The sequence below is a fragment of the Ursus arctos genome, unplaced genomic scaffold, assembly GCF_023065955.2.
Source record: "Ursus arctos isolate Adak ecotype North America unplaced genomic scaffold, UrsArc2.0 scaffold_13, whole genome shotgun sequence".
NCBI classification, from domain to species: Eukaryota; Metazoa; Chordata; class Mammalia; order Carnivora; family Ursidae; genus Ursus; species Ursus arctos.
This window is the reverse complement of record NW_026622797.1, coordinates 19,584,849-19,609,248: the sequence shown is the minus strand read 5'-3', so window position 1 is coordinate 19,609,248 and position 24,400 is coordinate 19,584,849. Positions and strand designations below refer to the sequence as shown.

Genomic DNA, 24,400 nt, shown 5'->3' with positions numbered 1-24,400 from the left:
GTCAGTACATTTACATTCCATTAGTTACCAGGTTTATATATCTCATTCAAAGCCAAAATTCCTCTCTCTTGTCACTGTCATCTGATGACCTTGCTTCCTATTTTACTAAGAAAATAGAAGTAATGAAAAATTGAACTTTTACATGTTCTCACTACCACACTGACCTACCTGCACCCATGCCCAAATAATCTGCCTTCCTCCCTTGACCATGGATGAACTATTTGTTCTGGATTCAGTTCACTCCTGCTTACACAACGATTTTGTGCCTACAACTCTCCTTTTTCTTAAACATTAATTTTTCTCAGACATCTATGGGATATTCTTTAACATTCAAACATTCTGCAGTACCACCCATCTAATAGATTACCCTCCCCTGGGGCACCTGGGTGCCTCAGTCTGTTAAGCAGCTGACTCTTGATTTCAGCTCAGGTCATGATCTCAGGGTTGTGAGATCAAGCCTGGCATCAGGCTCTGCGCTCAGCATGGAGTCTGCTTGTCCCTCTCCCTCTGCTCCTCCCCCGGCTCACTCTCTCTTTCTCAAATAAATAAATAAATAAAATCTTTTTAAAAATTAAAATAAACTACCTCCCATACCCTATATATCCTCATTTCTCTGCTTTCTTTGGTAGTAAAAAAATCCATATTTTTAGAGTAAAGTTTTCACATTTTATCTACATAATGACTTAGGAATCCCATTTGCTCAATTTATATGATAGACTATTTCCTCTTTCTTACTATGATTCCTACCATTCAGACACAAGCTGAAATCTGATAATCAAGTTTCTTCCTTCAACCAAGCTTCCCTCTCATTCGGCAGTGCCCAAAATATTTCAGTCATAATTTAAATAACAATGCTGTTGATAATATTCAGGCAGCACAGAATCCAGCTATTTTTTTTATATTTGTACGATTCCACAACAGCACACCAGCAAAAACTTATTTCTCAACAAATTTTATGTTTTAAGTGACTCTTATGAAATAAAAATTAAGGGGTATGTTTGCATTAGTCCATACTATCATTAAAATGCTATTATTTCTCACTAATAGTTTTTGATACAATGTTGAAAATAAATCATCCCAATGTAAGTATATATATAATATAAAATATCTATTTTATTTACATATTTAAATGTTTCATATAAAATATAATTTAATCATAAGTAAAAGAGGATATCCATGAATTAATTTAACCTTATAAAATATGAACAACTTTATATAGGAAAAAGGAATTCTTCGAGCAACCTCACATATTCAGTTAATACTCAATAAAAACCATTGCCTGATCAGAATTCAACAGGAAGGAGGATTACATTGTTTTCTTCTCCTACTAGGATGAACAATTACAATCTTGGTTTCAATGTTTAGAAAAATCTCAACTCATTTAATCAGATGTAAATGCCAACTGAAATTACATTCTTCCTTTAACCAATAATGTCTTGATTATGAACTACAGAAGTAGGAAAATGTGATTGGTTCCTATTGCACACCAAATTTTGTGGCTATTCTTTATTTACTCCAAAAGAGATTTCTTGTCAAAATTTGATTACAAATATAACCAATGTAAAAATATTATTATATATGGGGCGCCTGGGTGGCACAGCAGTTAAGCGTCTGCCTTCGGCTCAGGGAGTGATCCCGGCGTTGTGGGATCGAGCCCCACATCAGGCTCTTCCGCTATGAGCCTGCTTCTTCCTCTCCCACTCCCCCTGCTTGTGTTCCCTCTCTCGCTGGCTGTCTCTATCTCTGTCGAATAAATAAATAAAATCTTTTAAAAAATATATTATTATATAAGTATATACATACTTACTAATGATTATATGTATACTGGCTATAAAATATGTGTATTTCTAAATACAGCTTCTGGAGTTGAACGGAATATACATCCTGGGCTACAAAAATGAGAGAAAGTACCATCTAGAGGCAGTACTATGTTGCAGGGATTTGGTCCCTGGATCTGAAACCCGAGAAGCTTATATGGAATGTAGTCATTGTTAGGCCAATGTAACATATTGGCAAAATGTTGCATAAGCCTTAGTTTTTTTAATTATTTTTAATCCTTGTTTATTTGCAGAATTGCCTTTAACAGTCATCTAGTTCAACTAGCTCACTTTGCAAATCAGGAAACTGAAATCCACAATTGTTACAGGATTGTCCTAAGGTTACCCAGCAATAAATGAAAGAGCTGGGCTGGCACCCAAGTTCCTCACTTTCTCTCCAAAGTAATTAATTTCATTCATTTTAGAAAATGTGCTAGGTACAACAGCATTTTTAAATGTGCAAAATTATTGTTCTACAGGGTTTAAAATAATTTTGAGTTTTGAAAATTATGTTATATCTTTTCTTTATAAGCCATAGGAGTTACAAAGGAAAAGCATGTTTTCATAATACATTTTCTGAACTATAACTTTTTAAAAGCATGTAAAGTGATTTTCATAAAGTCTAATTTATGTTTCGTGAAATGTGTTTATTTGGCAATAAGCCTTTTCAAGATACAGATATTACAATCTATTTCCACTAAAGCTTCATTAACTTAGTTATCTGTTCTTTAATGCAAACATTAATTCTTTTGCATTAAAAAAAATCTACTGAAGAGGGAGATGTAGCTTGGTACCAAGTACAGCCTGAATGTGGCTGATTTTTAAAATCTTATTCTAGCAGGGTAGAATCTTACCTGGGCCAGAAGAATAGAGTACAAGCTAAATGTGAGAAATAACAAACGAATTTAATGTTTATTGAGCTATATTTACCAAGTTTTATGTTAGACAAATTGGTTCCACATATTTAATGTGACACTTTCACCAAATCCCTTTTATAAAAGAATCTAAAGAGATTTTGTGAAAAATTAAACACATAAAGACACAAGAAAAAGGGGAACAGGAGGGAAAATGACAAGATCAAAATTCTGGAAGCTGCAAGCAATTAATTACTGAACAATTTAGTAGACGTGAAAAAACTAAATCATAAGGCCAAGAGTAGAGAAAGCTAAGAACAGACATTACAGAATCCCCAACAGCCTCGGACATTGGTATTGCCAGGCATTCTGGATGCAGGTGAAAGAATAAGGAGAACTGGTTGCAAGTTGTTTAAGAAGGAGCCGGACCCTCAGATTCATTTTCCAATTTTCCTCAGCTGAAAAACTTTCCCTCCCCAGTCCTGAATAAGACTGGAAGTTTATTCTATGGGGAAAGTTAAACAAGTTTCTGTTAATTAAATGAAGCGTTCCTAAAAAATATAAATAAAAACTAAAGAGCAGTGATAGAAAATAAAATAGATTGAAAAAAATATGTTAGAAGAGAAAAAAAAAAATACAAAGATATCCAAAATATAAATGACTCAGGTCAGGGTTCCAATATCTGAATGACAGGAGTTCCAAAAAGAAAGGAAAAGAAATCATCAAAGAAATAATTCAAGAAACTTACTTTCAAAGAATTACCTGAGTTTGCAGAATTATAAAGTCTGCTCACTGGGAGCTCAGCAAAATAGATAAAAATCGGCCTACATCAAGACATACCATCATGAAATCTCATTATATTGGAAATGAAAACATTCTATAGGCTTTGGGGGGGGGGAGCAATTCAAACATAAAGGATTAAGAACCATAATGATTTTGACTTCTCAATAATAACCCTGAAAGCTAAACATCCTTCAAAGGAAATGTAGACATTTCTGAAGAGTTAGGGGTGTTAAACAGCATTTACACAGGCATACAAATAAACATGTAAAATAATGATTTCATCAAAATTACTGTATAACTATATTGGGAAGACTGAACGATAAAAGGCACGTCACTGAGGTTTGCAGGGGGAAGTGACAAAAAAAAAGAGCTAAATCTTCATATTTTGTGGAGTGTGATTGATAGGTACTACCTAAAACTAAAACCAAGAAGTAGCAATATAATGACATTACTTATCATTTAGCAAATAATCAGCTTAAAGATGTGAAAATGGTTGCCTGTGTAAAGACCAAATTGAGGGAGATGTAGGGATATAGGCAGACTTCTTCTTTTGATAATAAACCTTGTAGATCTATAAAATTTGTTAAATATGTGTATAACTTGGCTAAATTTTAAAACCAAAATGTACCACATAAACCCGCTAAACACAGTTACATAACATAATGGGTGTGGATTTCTATAAAAGAAATCCATAGTCCCAGAATGTTTATCAGTGTCTCTCTCTGAATCTAAATATTAAGAGGTACCAGAAGGTTCTCTTCTGGATGACATGTTCTTTAGGTTGCCCTATGTTCTGGTGTGCCCAGAACAGTCCATTTTAATGTGTTGTGCTGGCTAATTATTAAAAGTACCTCTTTTTACTCTCAAAATTATCCCAATTGGACAAAATTATTTGGTCAGCTGAATATTACTCTCACATCTCGACACATTTGCACTTGCTCTTGTCCTTACTTGACTTCCCTTCCCTAAATGTCCTCCTTCACATTTCCATTCAAGTTTTATTCATAAAGATTTCCTTAGACTAAATACTTCTCTTCCTATTCCTCATCACATCACATACACAACTTCAGCATAACAAGTTTCTCACCATATTGCAGCTGCTTATGTTTTCATAAGAACATGAGTTTCTAAGAACAGGGATCATTGACTCTCCATCTTCGACTGTCTAGCACTGAAGATAGGGGCTGCACACAGTAACCCACACAATTCTCACTGAGTGAATGAATTTGCCACATTATATAAAATTTAATTATTAGATATTTGTATTCTTGAAAATCTTGTCGCTATGAAGGATAGTGACAACTCTGATAAGATTTATCCCAACTGTTAAAAAAGTGCAGTCATAATTCCATTCCCCTATTCAAACTAAAAGATGACAATTTGAGGTTACAAAATTATTAGGTGAGTTTGAAAATATCTATTATTACATATATTCAAACATATATCGTGTGTGTCTATTTCAACAGCTACAATAAATTCATAAATTATTTTAGCATTATAGTCAGATGAATACAGCAAGCAGATAATTAGATGTTTTCAAGTTAATAATTAAATATGTGAATGTCTTTACAACTCTTTTCTTATAAAATGAACTCTCATTTTTATCTTGTCCAGTTTCATGTGAGGATGAATTGTGACTGGAATTGATTCATAAGGGGAGTTGAACCAAAATGACTGAAGATACATAAAACCGTCCTTTTTTAAATTCTAAGTTACCTTCTTTATTGGACTACTCACACACATTCTCAAACTTTTATGCCCATAAGAATCATATGGAGAGGATGGGAAAAAAAAGACCCCCAGGATTCAATGAGACCCACAAATCTATATTTTTAAAAATCATGAGGCAGGCTCAGGATGGCAGTGTAGGAAGACCCTGAGCTCAGCTCCTCCTCCAGACACATCAAATCTACAGCTACCCCACAAGCAGATGGGATTTCACAAACACCTACCACATGCCCAAGAAAGCATGGGTTCAAGCCCCACCTCAGTTACCCCAACCTTTGGGATCTGAACTAGAGAGAGGAGCCTGCCAAACATCCAGCTTTGAAACCAAGGGTTACATCCAGGAGACCCAAAGGGCTGCTGGAAAATGAAGCCCTTAAAGAGGTCATGCACAGACTCACCCACCCTGGGCCTTAGTGCAAAAGCATCAGGTTGAAACACATTTAGACCATACGTGAAGGAGATTCATTGGCTAATCTCAAAGCATCTGCTGAAGGGGCAGTGGTCTATTGGAACTCTCTCTGAGGACAGAGGTGCTAGCAGTCATCATTAGTGCAATCTCCTTCAACCTCAACAGCGCTGGCCCTGGCAGGCACCATTTTTTGCACTTCCTCTCTACCTCACTAGCACTTCTGGCTGGACCCATATACTCTCCTACGACCCTGTCGCACTAAACCCAGTTGGCAGACTTGCCCTGGCCCAATGCTCCCCCACAACTCTGCCCTGCTAAACCTGGCAGGTGGGTAAGCCCAACCCGGTGCTCCCCCACAGTCCTGCCAAAGTCAGCAGGTACGTGCAGACCAAACAGAGGGCTCCCCTTGAATGCCTGGCACTTGTAGCCAGGGGGACTTATGCTTTTGGGCCCCACAGAGATGAAACATCAGAGAGATAGTTCTTGGCAGGTTACCACCCACAGGTAACTGCACAGATAGCAAACTGAAACACACCACCAGCATTCCTGTGACCATTCCTTCAAGATTGAAAAAGATATCTGTTTCACTGAATACATAAAAATAAAACAGAGTCAGGGCGCCTAGCTGGCTCAGTCCATTAAGTGGCTAACTCTTGATTTCAGCTCAGATTATGATCTCAGGGTCTGGGATCAAGCCCTGTGTTGGGCTCTGTGCTCAGCATGGAGTCTCCTTGAGATTCTCTCTCTCCCTCTCTTCTCTGCCCCTCCCCCTGCTCACATACTCTCTCTCTCTTTCTCTCTCTCTCTCTAAAATAAATAAATAAAATCTTTTTTAAAAATGAAACAGAGGTAAGCAAAATGAAGAAACAGAGGAGTATATTCCAAACAGAAGAACACGATAAAACCCCAGGAAAAAACCTCACTGAAACAAAGATAAGTAAAGTACCTGATAAGGAGGTCATAAAGATGCTCACCAATCTTGGAAGAAGGATGGATGAACTCAGAGAACTCCAAGTAAGTGATGGAAAACAGAAGAAAGTACCAAACAGAAGTCACAGAGCTGTAGAATATAGTAACTGCAGTGAAAAATACACTAGAGTGGTTCAACAGCAAACTAGGTGAAGCAGAAGAAAGAACCACAGACATCGAAAACAGGGCTGTGGGACTCACCCAAAGAGAGCAGCAAAAAGAAAAAAGAATTTGAAAAAAGAAAGGAAGTCTGAAATTTCCAACTAAGAGGAACCCAAAGAGATCCATACCAAGACATATTATAATTAAAATGTTAATTAACTTTAATCAAATAGAAGTTAAAGACAAAAAGAAAATCTTAAAAGCAGCAAGAGAAAAATAACTTGTCACATACAAGGGAAACCACACACACACAAACACACACACACACACACACAAGACTATCAGCAGATTTTTCAGCAGAAACTACAGGACAGAAGAAAGTGGCAGGATATATTTAAAGTGCTAAAAGCAAAAAAATTCCAACCAAGAATATTCTACCTGGGAAGATTATCATTCAGTATTAAGGAAAATTTTCCCAGAGAAGCAAAAACTAAACCAGCCTTATAAGAAATGTTAAAGGGACTTCTTTAAGCTGAAAATAAAGGATACTAATTAGTAATAAGAAAACATATGAAAGTAAAAATCTCTTACAAGTAAATATAGAGTAAAAGAAGTGGACTAATCACTTAAACAGCTAGCGTAAAGTTAAAAAGACAAAGGCAGTAAAAGTAATGAAAAATTAGCTAAGGGATACACACAATAAAAAGATGTCAAATGTGACATCAAAAACATAAAACATGGGGGTAGTAAAAATGTAGAGTTTTAGAATGCATTCAAACTTATCTTGCTATCAACTTAAAATAGACTGGTATAGATACAGATAGATTGATATATGCAAGCCTCATTGTAACCACAAAGCAAAAACCAATAGCAAATACACAAAAGATAATAAGAAAGGAATCTAAACATAACACTACAGAAAATCATCAAACCACAAGGGAGGAGAGGAAGAAAAGATGAAAGGAATAGAAAGAAACTACAAAACAGCCAGAAAACCATTAAAAAAGATAACATGTACATACCTGGCTATAATTAATTTAACATAAATTTTCTAACCAAAAGACACAGAATGGCTGAATGGATAAAAAAATAAAAACCAAGACCCATCTATTTGCTGCCTACAAGTGACTCACCTCAGATATAAGGACACATACATACTGAAACTGAAAAGATAGAAAAAGATATTTCATGTAAATAGAAACCAAAAGAAACCTGGGATAGCTCTGCTTACAGCAGACAAACTTAAAAACAAAGAATGATGTAAAAGACAAGGATGGGTATTACATAAGGATAAAGGGATAAATCTGGCAAGAATATTTAACATTTATAAATACATATACACTTAACATAGGAGCACCTCAATATGTAAAGCAAATATTAATAGACATATGGCAGAAATTGAAGACAATACAATAATGATAGGAGAATTCAATAAACCACTATATACAGAATATTCCATTCAAAAGCACCAAAATACACATTCTTTGCAGTGCACATGGAACATTCTCCAGGATAGATCATAATCCAGCAACAAAACAAGTCTCAATAAATTTAAGACAAAATCATATAAAAATATGTTGGCTAACTGAACATACTAAAAAATAAATTTTAAAAAATCATTTTTTCAGAACGCAATGATATAAAACTAGAAATTAATCACAAAAAGAAAACTGAAAAAAGTCACAAATATGTGGAGAACCAATATGTTACTGAGCAAATGAGTCAACAAAGAAATCAAAGGAGAAATTAAAAAATACCTTGACACAAACGAAAACTACAATATACCAAAATCTACAGGCTATAGCAAAAGTAGTTCTAAGAAGAAAATTCATAGTAAGGTAGGCCAAACTCAAGAAACAAAAAAACCTCAAATAATCAAACATTACACCTAAATAACTAGAAAAACAGGGGGAAAATGAAGCCCCAAGTTAGGAGAAGGAAGGAAATAAAGCTCAGAACAGAGATCAAGACTAAAGAAACAATAGAAAAACAAAGAAACTAAGAACTGGTCCTTTGAAAAATATTTTAAAAACTGATAAACCTTTAGCTAGACTCACTTTAAAAAAGAGAGAGAAGGCTCAAATAAATAACATCAGAAATGAAAGAGCAGAAGTTACAACTGATACCAAAAAAATACAAAAAAGAAACAGGACTATTTTGAAAAATTATATGCCAACAAATTGAACATCCTAGAAAAAAAAAGGGTAAATTCCTAGAAACAGAATCTTTTAAGACTGAATCATGAAGAAACAGAAAATCTGAATAGACTAAATACTAGCCAGGAGACTGACTCAGTAATCAAAAACGTCTCAACAAATTCCAGGACCAGAGGATTCACTGGTGAATTCTACCAAACATTCAAAGAAGTTTTTCAGGTTTTTTTTTTTTTTAAGATTTTACTTATTTGAGAGAGACAAAGAGAAAGAGACAGAGACAGAGCACAAGCAGGGTGGAGGGGCAGAGGGAGAGGGAGAAGCAGACTCCCTGCTGAGCAGGAAGCCCAACGTGGGGCTCAATCTCAGGACACCAACATCATGACCTGAGCCCAAGGCAGATGCTTAACTGACTGAGCCACCCAGGCGTCCCCACAACAAGTTTCAATATCTGTCCTTCTTAAACTGTTCTAAAAAATTGAATATGAAGGAATTCTTCCAAACGTATTTTACAAGGTCAGCATTATCCTATACCAAAACCAAACAAGAACACCACAAAAAAGAGAATTATAGGCCAATATCTCGGATGAACACAGATGCAAAAATCCTCAATAAAATATTAGCAGCCCAATTCAACAATACAATAAAAAGATCATACACCATGATCAAGCAGGATTTGTTTCGGGCATAAAAGGATGGCTCCGTATCTGCAAATCAGTCAACATGATTTATACCACATTAACAGAAAGATAAAAATCATATGATCATCTCAATAGATGTGTGAAAAGAATTTGACTAAATTCAACATCGATTTATGATAAAAACTCTCAACAAAGTGGATATAAAGGGAATGCACCTCAACATAATAAAGGCCATATATGACACACTTACACCTAACATCATACTCAACAGTGAAAAGCTAAAAGCTCTTTCTCTGAGATCAAGAACAGGACAAGGATTTCCAGCTCTTGCCACTTTTATTCAACACAGTACTGAAAATCCTAGCCAGGACAATTAGTCAAGAAAAAGAAATAAAAAGTATCCAAATAGGAAAGGAAAAAGTAAAACTGTCCTATTTGCAAACAACATGATTTTATATAGAGAAAACTCTAAAGGCTACACACACATACACACACACACACAACCCTGATAAACAAATTCAGTACAGTTGCAGGATACAAAGTCAACACACAAATATCTGTTGTTTTTATACACTAACAATAAACTATCAGAAAGAGAAGTTAAGAAAACAATCCCATTTACAGTTGCATCAAAAAGAATAAAATACCTAGGAGGAAGTTTAATCAAGAAGGTGAAAGACTTATACACTAAAAACCTATAAGATACTGATGAAAGAAATCGAAGAATACACAAATAAATGGAAAAATATTCTGGGTTCACGGACTGAAAAATTAATATTATTAAAGTGTACATATTATCCAAAGCAATCAACAGATTCAATGAAATCTCTTCAAAATCCCAATGGCATTTTTCACAAAAATAGAACAATCCTAAAATTTCTATGGAACCACAAAAGAACCCAAATAGCCAAAGCAATCTTGAGAAAGAAGAACAAATCAAAATCACACTCCTTGATTTCAAACTATATTACAAAGCTATAGTAACCAAAATAGCATGGTATGGGCATAAAAACAGATACATGGATCAACAGAACAAAATAGAGAGTCCAGAAATAAACTTTTGCATGTATGGCCAATTAATTTATGACAAAGGAGTGAAGAATATACAATGGGGATAGGAGAGTCTCTTCAATAAATGGTATTAGGAGAACTGGACAGCCTTAGGTAAAAGAATGAGACTGGACCAGCATTTTACACCATACACAAAAATTAACTCAGAATGGATTAAAGACTTGAATGTAAGACCTGAAACCATAAAATTCCTACAAGAAAAAGCAGGCAATAAGCTCCTTGACATCGCTCTTGGAAAAATTTTTTTGGGGTCTGACTCCAAGGTAATGTCAACAAAAGCAAAAATAAACAAATGTGCTTATATCAAACTAAAAACCACTGCACAACAGAGGAAACCATTAACGAAATAAAAGGGCAACCTACTTAATGGGAGAAGATATTTGCAAATCATATATCTGACAAAAGTTAATATCCAAAATACATAAAGAACTCACACAATCCAATTAAAAAATGGGCAGAGGATCTGAATAAACATTTCTCCAAAGAAGACATACAAATGACCAACAGGTCAACATCACTAACATCAGGGAAATGCAAATCAAAATCACAATGAGATATCATGCTAACATCTGTCAGAAGGGCTGCTCTCAAAAAGACAAGAAATAACAAGCATTGGTGAGGATATAGAGGAAAGGGAACCCTCATTCACTGTTGGTGGGAATGCAAATTTGTATAGCCACTGTGGAAAACAGTATGGAAATTACTCAAAAAACTAAAAATATAACCACCATATGATCCAGCAATTCCACTTCTGGTTGTTTATCTAAAGAAAAATGAAAACACTAATTCAAAAACATAGGCATCCCTGTGTTCATTGCAGTATTATTCACAATAGCCAAGATATGGAAACAACCAGTGTCTGTTGATGGATGAGTGGATACAGATGTGATAATCTCACGCACACACACACACACACACACACACACACACACTGGAATACTATTCAGCCATTTAAAAAAAGAATCAAAATTCATTTGCAACAATATGGATAGAACTTGACAGTACGCTGAGTGAAATAAGACACAGAAAAAGACAAACCCCATATGATTTCACTTACATGTGGAATCTAAAAAACAAAACATAACTGATAGATGAAAAGAACAGATTGATGGTTGCCAGACAGGAGAGGGTTGAGAGGTGGGGTATTTTGGGAAAAAAGGGTTAAACGGTGCAAACTTATAGTCATAAAATACATAAACCATAGGGATGTAACGTACAGCATGGTGACTATAGTCAATAATATCGTATGTGTATTATGTAACTTTATATAGTGACAAGGGAAACTAGACTTATTGTGGTGATCATTACACAGTGTATACCAATATTGAATCATTATGTTATACACCTGAAAGTAATATAATGTTATATGTCAATTGTGCCTCAATTTAAAATTTTTTAAAAATCACCCACCCAACTGATTTTCAAGTAGATGACTTTGAGACTGAACTTTAAGAAAACTTGGAAGTTAATAGAACATCTTAAAAATAAACATATGGCTCCAGGTCCACTATAAACAAGTGTTATTTATTACCAAGTTCCCTGTTATCTATATTATAGAGATAAATAGAGGAACAAAGGACACTATTATTAAGTCCAAAACTGATAAAGCTGAGATTTTATCCCATTATAAATACATCCCATGTATACAGGTATGCATTTCTATGTTATATATATATTACTCCTCAGGTATAAACATATGTTTATTATATATTGTGTGTATTATTTAGATATTATATATTTTCATACATATTATATATTATTTCAACTTATTATCCTTCTCAGGTAAAAATATACATATTTGTGTTTATATATATTTATATTTTATATATGCATATAAAGTACAAAAAGGCATAACTAAATTCAACATCGATTTATGATAATAACTCTCAACAAATGGGAATAATATACACACATATACACACACATATATACAAAGACATATATAATATATATATACACACACATATACACATACACAAATATATATATATATATATGCACCTGAGAAGGATAATAACAGGTTGAATTATCTGAGAATCCAGTAGAATAGAGATTTAGATGTAAAACTAAGTTGCTTTAAGGAAAATTTTTAAATTTAACCTTTTTTGCGTGACAGTGAATGAACTGTGAGTACATGATTCATACTCACCTCACATACAGCTATGATACTACATATGAAGCTGAAGAAATACTTTCTTTAAAAACTGAAACCTACATGGGGAGTAAAGGCTGAGAGGTGTGCCCCACACAGGTCCTCCTCATCCTTCAGTTCGGGGTGGAGTAGCAGTAGTGGCCAGGCTGCATGTCTGTTTCTGTGCTCCTCAGGGAGACATGGTCGGCCCACATGCACACACCTGTGCCAACACTGCTAGGGGCACAGAAGCTAGTAATGGCAGAGGAAATGCATGCTCACCAAATTTAATAATCAACCTCCTCTTTCTAATAATAAATGTGGACAACTAAGAATTTCCATGTATACTTAAAACTAACAACAAAAAAGAGAAAGGTCAAAATGAGTAGAGAACAACTGATTCTGGAGGAAACAAGACAATTGTGGTAAAAGAGGAGGACTTCAAAAACATACTCATTAGTATTATAAGAAAGACTCAAGAATATATCCATTTACAAACCAGAATAAGCTAATATGCAAAAAGGGTATTACAAAATAAGTAAGAGTCCATGAAAAATAAGGATACAATTATCAAAATTAAGGGAAAAAATTAGTTGAGTTGGAAGGAAAAAAAATGAAGTTTTCCAAAATGTAAAGCAATAAAACCTAGGGGTGAAAATATTTTTTAAAAGTGAAGAATAAGATATAAATCGACGAGGTCCACCATCCATCTAAGGAGGGTCTTTAAAAACAGAACAAAGACAGAACAAAGGAGGAGAAATAATCAAATAGTAGAAGAAAATCCCTAGAGCCTAAAACATGACTCTTCAGTGATTGTAGTTCAGCAAAAATGAAAAATAACTCAAAAACACAACCTCACTAAAGGTTAGTACACCTCAACAGGTGCTTCTTTTCAATTCTTTTCTCTGGATCCTCTTCTTTGATCTCTAAATTGTATGGACCCAAGGGCTTATTATTTTCACTTCTTTTCTTTGCTCTGCTATATTTCACTCATTCACTAAATGATTTCATCTAAACTCATCATTTTGAGGGGTGCCTGGGTGGCTCAGTCGGTTGAGCATCTGACTCTTAATTCTAGCTCAGGTCATGATCTCAGGGTCATGATATCAAGGACCTCGCCACCCCCCGCCCTCCCGCCCAACCCCGTACCGGGGTCAGGCTCCACACTCAGCAGGGAGTCTGCTTGAGGATTCTCTCTCTCTCCCTCTGCACCTCCGCCTGCTTATGCTCTCGCTCTTTCTAAAAAAATAAATAAATCTTTAAAAATAAATAAATAATAAGCTCATTACTTTGAATGTCATCTATATATTGATAACCCCAATTTTATCTGTCTATTTGCAACCTCTCCACAAAACTCCAGATATCAGATTGATTTCCTTTCTGCAATCTAACCTACATTTCAAATATATTATGTCTACAATAGAATTATCATCTCGATCCCTACTCCAAACTGCTCATCTTCTCTTCCCCATCTCAATACACAGCAACACCATTAATCCAGTTCTCAGGCTATAAAATCACATGCCACGCTTAACTCCTCTTTTCCTCATGTTCTGCCTCCAATCCATCAGCAAGGCCAACGTCTAACATGGATTTACAAGAACGGTGTGTCCAAGAAGAACATGAATTCCCTAACACTATGATGAAGTCCCATCCCCTCTTCTACCACTCACTACCCTGTTTGTACTAATGACATCTGTCATTCAAAGCAATGCAGTTTTTAAGAACATGAGAATGCTTTGTCTATGGCACAAACAGTGCACATTCTACAGTAAATAATATTTATATGATATTTTAAACGTTGAATATTGGTTTCCATTTTCAAATCATCAAACTATAAAAGACGAAAATGTGAAAGCAATGCAAAACAGGAATTAACAGGTGGAAATAGATGTGGAGGAGGATACAAGGACAATAAATCTCTGACTTACCCAGTAGGAAATCAAGAATCACTGTCAAAAATGTATAGGTCAAGAAATAGAATTTTTATGAAGTAGCAAAAGAATTTTTTTTAATGAGCTGATAGGAGGTGGGAGTGGGGAAAGAAGACAGGTGTAAGTGAACTTAATATCTCTCATGCCACAGATGGGAAACAATAGCTATTTTTAAACAGATACATTAACAAATAAAGTATATGAATATTATTTAAGACTTGGAATTAAACTCCAGAAAAACTAACCATAAAAGCACTGGAAATAATCACTTCTGATAAGTGGTAATGAAGGAGAGTGTATTGAACCTTACTTTTCAGCTAGCATCCTCTTCAGTGTTTGACTTTTTATTATGGCACATATGGCTGGCATAAGAATTAAATAAACAAATAAAAAAATAAATATATTACTAAATAACAGAGCAAATGATCACGTATAATCCAGTTTTATGTCTACATGTTCACACATTTATCTGAATAGAAGTTTATAAAGAGAGACCAGTTTTTGTTTCAGTGTTGGTCAATTAGTATAAAAGATAAATGCTGATCTAGGAACCACTATCAAAGTACAAAGACTGGCTAAGTACAATCTGGTCAAAACATGTTGATGCTAAAGTATGTAATTAATGAAAAAATTCTATACAAAGAATCTTGCACATCTAGAACCAGAAAAGCTTACACAGTGATTCACTGTAATTTATCTCCTCAACGTATCTCAGGCCTATATGCCCCTCCAAAGGGAGACACCGCTGTTTTGAACACAGTAAACACTTTCATTGTCCTAATACTACCTCCCGTCCTATTTCTATGCTTCATGGCACTATTTTTACCTTGAATAATGCATGGCTTGGTGGCCTGCAATATTAAAATAGAAGTCTGTGGTGTGCTTCATCTCATTGGTGTGCCCAGTGGCCTCAATCCAGTGTCCTATTGGGAGACAATAAACACCATCCACCAAGTTGTTTTCATTATAAGTACAGCAACGGTCATGGTGAGGTCCATTGCCTGGAACAAGAAGAAATGACAAACGGAGCAATTAAATCAATGTTTTGCTTAAACAGCCCTAGAGTAGCTGATGCAAAATTAATAGGAAGAAGAAAATAAATATAAAGCTGCTTAATCCACACATTTCAGTATGAACAAAAATAGACTAGAGGGAAAAAACAGAAAAAAAATTGTAGTTACATATGAATTTCATGGAGTTCTGTGGTCCCTTTGAATACATGCATATTTCCAAAAGCATATTAACTCTCAGAGTTTAATGGTACCTCTTAGCGCCCTAACTGCCCATTGTGAGTCATTTTGTAGCCTTTTTATCTTTCTGGTATGCAAATTCATAACTAAAATCAGTAATAAAAAAGAATCAGTAATAAAGTGTTTTAGTATCAGCTCAAACAACAAATGAATTTTTAAATAAATACATTAATAAATAATAAAACAAGTGATCATATCCAACCTTGTCTGCATGTAAATCAGTGGTTAGTACTATTTTCAGATCGGAAATTATCACAGAGATTAGCTACGTTGCCCAAGGTCACAAAACTAGCAAGTGCCAAGCTAATAGCAAACTGATACCCCCCAGATCCCCATCTTTCAGGCACCTGATACCTTCATGCTGTTTTCTGCCTAGTTTACAAGCACAAGCACACACCATTCTCCCTCCACGGAGTGAACCAAGAGAGACAGAGATGGAAGAACACTTCTCTGAAAACACTAATTGCCTACATCACATTCTGCCCAGTATCTACTATACTAGTAAACAGATCCTTTATTTCTATGAAATTATAATTCATACATTATTTCTATTCACCCTTTTTTTTTTAATGATTTTATTTATTCATTTGACAGAGATAGAGACAGCCAGCGAGAGAGGGAACCCAAGCAGGGGGAGTGGGAGAGGAAGAAGCAGGCTCATAGCGGAGGAGCCTGATGTGGGGCTCGATCCCATAACGCCGGGATCACGCCCTGAGCCGAAGGCAGACGCTTTACGACTGCGCCACCCAGGCGCCCCTCTATTTACCCTTCTTATGTGACCACCCCATTTCAAATCATTCCTTTCCTTAAACTACCTAATTTCCATATACTGTCTTTAATATAAAAAAAATTAGCAAAATAAAAAAGGAATGTCACATTTGTTACAAATATTAAAAAATCTGACTTATTTGTTCCTTGCTCCATCTTATAAAATATTTTACCTAAAGTTGTTTAGCATAAAATCTCAAAAACAAAAAATCCTTAAGTCATTGGGCAATTCTTTAGGACATAACTCTCTTCCATCAGGTAGGAGGTACGAGATGGCTCCCTTAATAAATCATCACTCATCTTCCTAGATCAGACTTCTCTTTTCTCTTGATGGCTACAAGGCACTACACCAACTGGTCCTTTACCCTTGATATTTAATGGATGAAAACCAAACTATACTAGCAACCCCACTTCTAGAAACATATCAAATAGAAATATAAGAAGAATAAAAAAGATACATAGAGATACATGAGTGAACAATACTATTTTAATAGCACACACTCTAAACTATATAAGTTCATCTATTCATTCTTCCACAAATACTTTTTAAATGTCAACTACCTGATCTACACTGTGCTAAGTCACATTAAGGATTTTGGTATTTATATAGGAACAGCAAAAAAAAATGAAATATTTTAAGTAGGCAGGTAACATAACCAAATTTTTATTTTGAAAGTATCTCTCTGGTTACAGAGTAAAAATTTAACTCAAATGCAATGAGATTAAAGCAAAAAGTCTATTTAAGAAAATATTGCTCTAGCCCAGGCAGGAGATGATGAAAGCCTGGAGGTATACATGGAAACGAGTGGGCAGATTCAGGAAGGAAAAACCAAGGACATGGTGATTAACTGGATATGGGAGGTAAAGGAAAAGGGAGGCAACAATGACTCTAGGCTTCCGGCAAATATAACTCAATATATGGTGGTACCATTCACTAAGATGTGAAATCTGTAAGAGGTTGGAAGGGAAGATCACCAGTCTGGTTTCTGGACTTGAAGTGCCATTTAGATACAAAAGAAGATGTTAAGTACAAAGTTGGCATTATCAGTTTGACACTCAGACCAGAGATCTGAAGTAGAAAAATAAATTTATGAGTCATCTAAGTATAAATGGCAATTGAGGCAAGGATATAGATGAGTCACAAAGAAAAACAATAGTGATGTAGAAGAAAAGGTTTCTAGAACCAAGTCTGAAAGCATCCCAACATTTAATAGCTGGATAAAGAAGGATGAGCTTACAAAGAATGCATAGAAAGAGAAGCTGGAGAGAAAGACTTGGAGTGAATAAGTGAGGTGGGGGAACATGATTGAAAGTGTAAAAAGACATTAAAAACTGGGTGAATGCATGTCTGATTGTTAAAAGTTACATTTGGAGAATGGAATTGGGATGAGGAGGACCATTTTACTCTAAACTATTCTGAATTTGTTGAATTTGTCACAAAGCACAAGTATTATTTTTTGGTTTAATAAAAGAATAATATCTGCAGCTCCCAATGCTCAGTACAATAGACTTACAACAATTTATTTATTTACTTTTTATTTTAAGTAGGCTCCATGCCCAATGTGGGGCTTGAACTCTCGACCTTGAGATCAAGAGTCAGGTGCTCTATTGACTGAACCAGTCAGGTGGCCCTAGACTTATGACAATTTAAAGATTTTATTTATTTATTTATTTATTTATTTAAGAGAGAGGCAGCAAGTGCAAGCAAAGAGAGGAGCAGAGGGAGAGGGACAGAGAGAATCCTAGGCAGACTCCATGCTGAGCACAGAGCCCAACGGCCAGGGAGGAGGGGGGGGTTGATCTCACAACCCTGGGATCATGACCTAAGCTGAAATCAAGAGTTGGATGCTTAACTGACTGAGCCACCCAGGTGCCCCTAGACTTATGGACAACTTAAATGTTACAACTTAAATAAATACAATTACTGAGGAGCTCAAATATACATAAATCACAATGTTCAAGAAAAATCATTTACATAACATCAACTTCCTAGGAATTCTTCATTCCTGGAATTAGTTTTTTAAATTACTCACTTTTACACATACATGTTTTAGGAGAAGTAACAAAACATGTCTATTTCGTTCAGCCAGGGAGGTATCGGTGGAGGCCTAATGGAGAGCTGGAACTCCCACCCCACTCAGCAGTAATAAAGTCAATCCCTTCAGTTGTCAATGGGTAGGGAACCTGGGTAATGAGGCGGAACCCCCACCATCTGACTAGAGCAGTGCTAGAGGAATCAAAAGATTTGAATAAGATCCAGGGTCACATTATATAATATTAAAAATATCAGGTTTCAATACAGTCATTCCTCATATCAAAAAATCACAAAGATCTCAAACTGAATAAAAGTTAAAAATGCTTGAAAGATGCCAACAACAAGATGACATAAATGCTAGAATTATCTGAAAAAGATTTTAAGCATCAACAACCAAATGTGTTCTAAAACACATTCAAAACAAATGAAAAATTAGAAAGTCTCAGCAAAAAAAATAGACGATATAAGGAAGAACAAAATGAAAATTTTAGAACTAAAAAATATAACAGTTGAAATAATAATCTCAGTGGATAGGTTCAAGAGCACAATGGAGGAGACAGAAGAAAGAATCCGCAAGCTGCAAGACAGAACAATAGAAATTACTCAATCTAAGCAACAGAGAAAAAATAGACAAAAAGAACAGAAATTTAAAGACCCATGGGACTATAACAAAAGATCTAACATTCGTGTAATTAGAGTCCTGAAAAGACAGGAGAGTGTGAAGTGAAAAATGCTTGAGAAAATAATGCCTAAAACCTATCTAACCTACAGATTCAAGAAGCTGAGCAAACTCCAAACAGGAAAAACACAAAGAAATCCATGCCACTATATACCATAATTAAATTTCTGAAAACTAAAAATGAAGGAAAAATTGTGAAGGTAGCCAGAGAAAACTAACAATTGAGGAGAACAACAATTCTAACGTCAGTAGGCTTCTCAAAAGAATGGATAACAGAAGATCTCTAAGCAGACAGGAAATCACTGAACATTAGGAAGGATGAACAGGGTAAGCAAATATATTAGTAAAAACAACAGACTTTCCTTCTCCTCTTGAGTTTCTAACAAAAATTATAATGCTACCTGATGTGGTTCTACATGTATTGGGAGAAAATATTTAAGACAATTATATGGAGAAGGGCAAAAAGATAAAAAGGAAGGTAAGATTACTCCACTTTATTCAAATGGGTAAAATAATGACACCAGTCAACTATGGTAAGTTATGTATGTATAATGTAGATAAATCAAAATGAAATTCTAAAAAATGTTCAAATATGAACCATACATTCCAATATAAAGGTAGGAAAAAACAGAGGAAAAAAAACAGAAAACTAAAAAATAAAATGATAAACTTAAATCCTAACGTAACCAATAAATACATTAAATGCAAATAGTCTAAATACACCAATTAAAATATAGAGAGTGGCAGAGTGAGCTTTTTTTAAAAAAATGAACCAATTGTATGATGTCTAGAAGAAACTCACTTCAATTTATAGGCAGGAAGAAAGTAAAAGTGTAGAAAAAGATATACCATGCAAACAATAATCAAGAGAAAGCACAGGTGGGTATGTTAATATCATAGAATGTAGAACCTTCAGAGCAAAGAAAATCACTAGAGATAGAGAGGGAAATTATATGATGTTGAAAGTATCAGTCCATCAACAAGCTATAACAAGCTAAATGTGTACATACTAAAAAATAGAGCTGCAGAATATGTGAAACAAAAACTAAGACACTTGAACACAGAATAGACAAATGGAATTATACTTGGAAATTTCAACACCTCTCTCTCAACAATTGATAGAACCAGACAAAAAATCAACAAGGAATAAAATAACTCAACATCACCATCAACCAATGGAATCTAATTGACATTTATAAAACACACCACCCAACAACAGCAGAATACACATTTTCAAGTGTCCACAGAGCATATGCCAAGCTAAATCATATCCCGGACCATAAGACAATATCAAAACGTTAGAATTAAATCACATAAAGTGTTTTCTCTGACCTCAATAGAATCAAACTGGAAATCAATAACAGATAATAGGAAAACATTCAAATATTTGGAACTAAGGCACATACTTCTAAATAATCCATGAGTCAAAAAGGAAGTCTCAAAGTTATTAAAAATACATTGTAATGAATGAAAATCAAATAATATAAATCAAAATAAGTGGGACACAGCTAAAGTAGTGCTGTGAGGGAAATTTATAGTACTAAAACGCATAGAGTACAAAAATAGGAAAATTTTCAAATCAATAATCTAAGCTCTACTTCAAGAAATTAGAGGGGAGTTGGTTAAGATGGCGGAGGAGTAGGGGACCCCTTTTTCAGCCAGTCCCGAGTCGAGCTGGATAGGTACCAGACCATCCGGAACATCCACGGAATCAGCCTGAGATGCAGGAAGATACATCTGGAACTCTACAAATGAACATCTCCAGTGCTGAGTATTGAGGTACGAAGCAGGGAGCCGTGAAACCGCGCACAGATATCGGAAGATAAACGGAAGGGGGAGGGAGCTGCCGCCTTCGGGCACCGGGAAGCAGTAGCCACCTTCACGGGGGAGCAGGCGAACTCACGGACCAGCACACACAAGAGAGCAGACTGAGACCGTGAGCCGGGGAGCACCCGTCACCAGACTGAAACGGAGCTCCGGTGTGCTCACTGGAACCAGACTGAGACTGGGAGCTCCAGTGTGCTCACTGGAACCAGACTGAGACCGGGAGCTCTGGGAGCGCGCAGGGGCGGCTGGCGGCTGGCGGTGTCAGAAACACAAAGGACATAGACACGCCAGCCCTGGAAGGGAGGGCTGGGACGCCGGCTGTGGGGCGCACATCCCGGGACGCTGCAGGGTTGAGCAGCACCATCAGAAACAGAGTTAAAGTGGCCAGAACATCAGTGGAGAACAGTCCGCGATCCCTCTGTTCTGAGACAGAGGCTGAGATTCGGCCACTGCTGCTCTGACTCTCAGAAGAGGCACAGCAAACTGCCAGGGAAAGCCGCCAGAGAACAAAAGCCTGGAAATACCGGCTCACAGTGTGCCCACCCCCATACCCTCTCTCAGGGGACACGGAGACTCTACCCAAACAGGGTTGCCTGAGTATCTGCACAGCAGGCCCCTCCCCCAGAAGGCAGGCTGAAAAATCAAGAAGCCCACATCCCTAAGGTCCCTTTAAAACAAGGGCACGCGGCCTGGGTCCTGGTCAATAATTTGGGCTCTGGACAACCCCGCAACCTCTCCTCATCAGAATGACGAGAAGGAGAAATCCCCCCCAAAAAAGAAAAGACAATGACTCTGTGGCCTCTGCCACAGAACTAATGGATATGGATATAACCAAATTATAGAAATGGAGTTCAGAGTAACAATGGTCAAGATGATGTGTAGACTTGAAAAAAGTATTAACGAAAATGTTAATGAGAATATAGAATCTCTAAGGGCAGAAATGAGAGCGAATCTGGCAGAAATTAAAAATTCTATGAGCCAAATGCAGTCAAAACTAGAGGCTCTGACGGCCAGGGTGAATGAGGCAGAAGAACGAATCGGCGAATTAGAGGATGGGATAGTAGAAGAGAAAGCTAAAATAGAATCTGGGCTCAAAAAAATACAAGCTCAAGAATGTAGGTTACGGGAGATTACTGACTCAATGAAACGTTCCAATGTCAGAATCATCGGCATCCCCGAGAGGGTGGAGAAAAACAGAGGTCTAGAAGAGATATTTGAACAAATTGTAGCTGAAAACTTCCCTAATCTAGCAAAGGAAACAAGCATTCGTGTCCAAGAGGCAGAGAGGACCCCTCCCAAGCTCAACCACAACAAACCTACACCACATCACGTCAGAGTGCAACTCGCAAATATTAGATCCAAGGATACAGTATTGAAAGCGGCCAGAGCAAAGAAATCTCTCACGTACCAAGGCAAAGGTAAAAGAATTATGTCAGACCTGTCTACACAGACCTGGAATGAGAGAAAGGGTTGGGGGGGGGCATTTTTAAAGCTCTTTCAGAGAAAAACATGCAGCCAAGGATCCTTTATCCAGCAAGGCTGTCATTCAGAATTGATGGAGAGATAAAGACCTTCCAGACTCACCAGTCATTGACCAATTTCGTAACCACGAAACCAGCCCGACAGGAGATATAAAGGGGGTTCTATAAAAGTAAAAAGGCCCCAAGAGTGATACAGAAAAGAAAGTCACAATCTATAGAAAGAAAGACTTTACAGGCAACATGGCATCATTAAAATCATATCTCTCAATAATCAGTCTCAATGTAAATGGCCTAAATGCTCCCATAAGGCGCCACAGGGGTGCAGATTGGATAAAAAGACATGACCCATCCATTTGCTGTCTACAAAGACTCATTTTGAACCTAAAGATACATTCAGACCGAAAGTAAAGGGATGGAATACCATCTTTCACGCAAATGGACCTCAAAAGAAAGCTGGAGTAGCAATTCTCATATCAGACAGATTGGATTTTAAACTACAGACTATAGTTAGAGACACAGAAGGGCACTATATTATTCTTAAAGAATGTATCCAACAAGTGGATATGACAATTATAAACATATATGCCCCCAACAGGGGAGCAGCAAGATACACAAGCCAACTCGTAACCAGAATAAGAGACATATAGATAAAAATACGTTAATAGTAGGGAACCTCAACACTCCACTATCAGCAATAGACGGAGCACCGGAGCAGAAAACCAGCAAAGAAACAAGAGCTTTGAATGCCATACTTGACTGAGTTGGACTTCATAGATATATATAGAACACTACACCCCAGAACCAAAGAATACTCATTCTATTCTAATGCCCATGGAACATTCTCAAGAATAGACCATGTTCTGGGTCACAAAACAGGTCTCAACCGATACCAAAAGACTGAAATTATTCCCTGCATATTCTCAGACCACAACGCTTTGAAATTGGAATTCAACCACAAGGAAAAATTTGGAAGAAACTCAAACACTTGGAAACTAAGAACCATCCTGCTCAAGAATGATTCGATAAACCAGGAAATCAAAAATCAATTTAAACAATTTATGGAGACCAATAAGAATGAAAACACAATGGTCCAAAACCTATGGGATACTGCAAAGGCAGTCCTAAGGGGAAAATACATAGCCATCCAAGCCTCACTCGAAAGATTAGAAAAATCTAAAATGCAGTTTTTATATTCTCACCTCAAGAAGCTGGAACAGCAACAGAGGGACAGGCCTAATCCATGCATGAGGAAGCAGTTGATCAAGATTAGAGCAGAAACCAATGCATTAGAAACCAGGAGCATAGTAGAGCAGATCAACAGAACTAGAAGCTGGTTCTTGGAGAAAGTAAATAAAATTGACAAACCGCTGGCAAGACTTATCCAAAAGAATAGAGAAAGGACCCAAATTAATAAAATTATGAATGAAAAGGGAGAGGTCACAACCAATACCAATGAAATTGGAAGGATTATTAGAAGCTTTTATCAACAGTTTTATGCAAATAAATTAAGCAATCTGGGAGAGATGGAGGCCTTCCTGGAAACCTATAAACTATCAAGACTGAAACAGGAAGAAATTGATTTTTTAAACAGGCCAATTAATTATGAAGAGATTGAAACAGTGATTAAAAAAAAAAAACCTTCCAAAAAACAAAACACCAGGACCAGACGGTTTTCCCGTGGAATTCTACCAAACATTCAAAGAAGAAATAATATCTACTCTCCTAAAGCTATTTCAAAAAATAGAAACTGAAGGAAAGCTACCAAACT

At 36.2% G+C, this 24,400-nt stretch overlaps 1 protein-coding gene across 5 annotated transcripts in view; it reads right to left on the bottom strand.

Annotated features, from left to right (window-relative positions):
* EPM2A (EPM2A glucan phosphatase, laforin) overlaps nt 1-24,400 on the bottom strand; it is a 352,988-nt gene that overhangs the window by 296,250 nt on the left and 32,338 nt on the right. For all 5 annotated transcript variants that reach the window (XM_026504983.4, XM_057310983.1, XM_057310984.1 and 2 more), the window contains one exon: nt 15,419-15,593. In XM_026504983.4, coding sequence (XP_026360768.1) covers nt 15,419-15,593 — 175 coding nt within the window. The remainder of the gene's footprint in view (nt 1-15,418; nt 15,594-24,400) is intronic.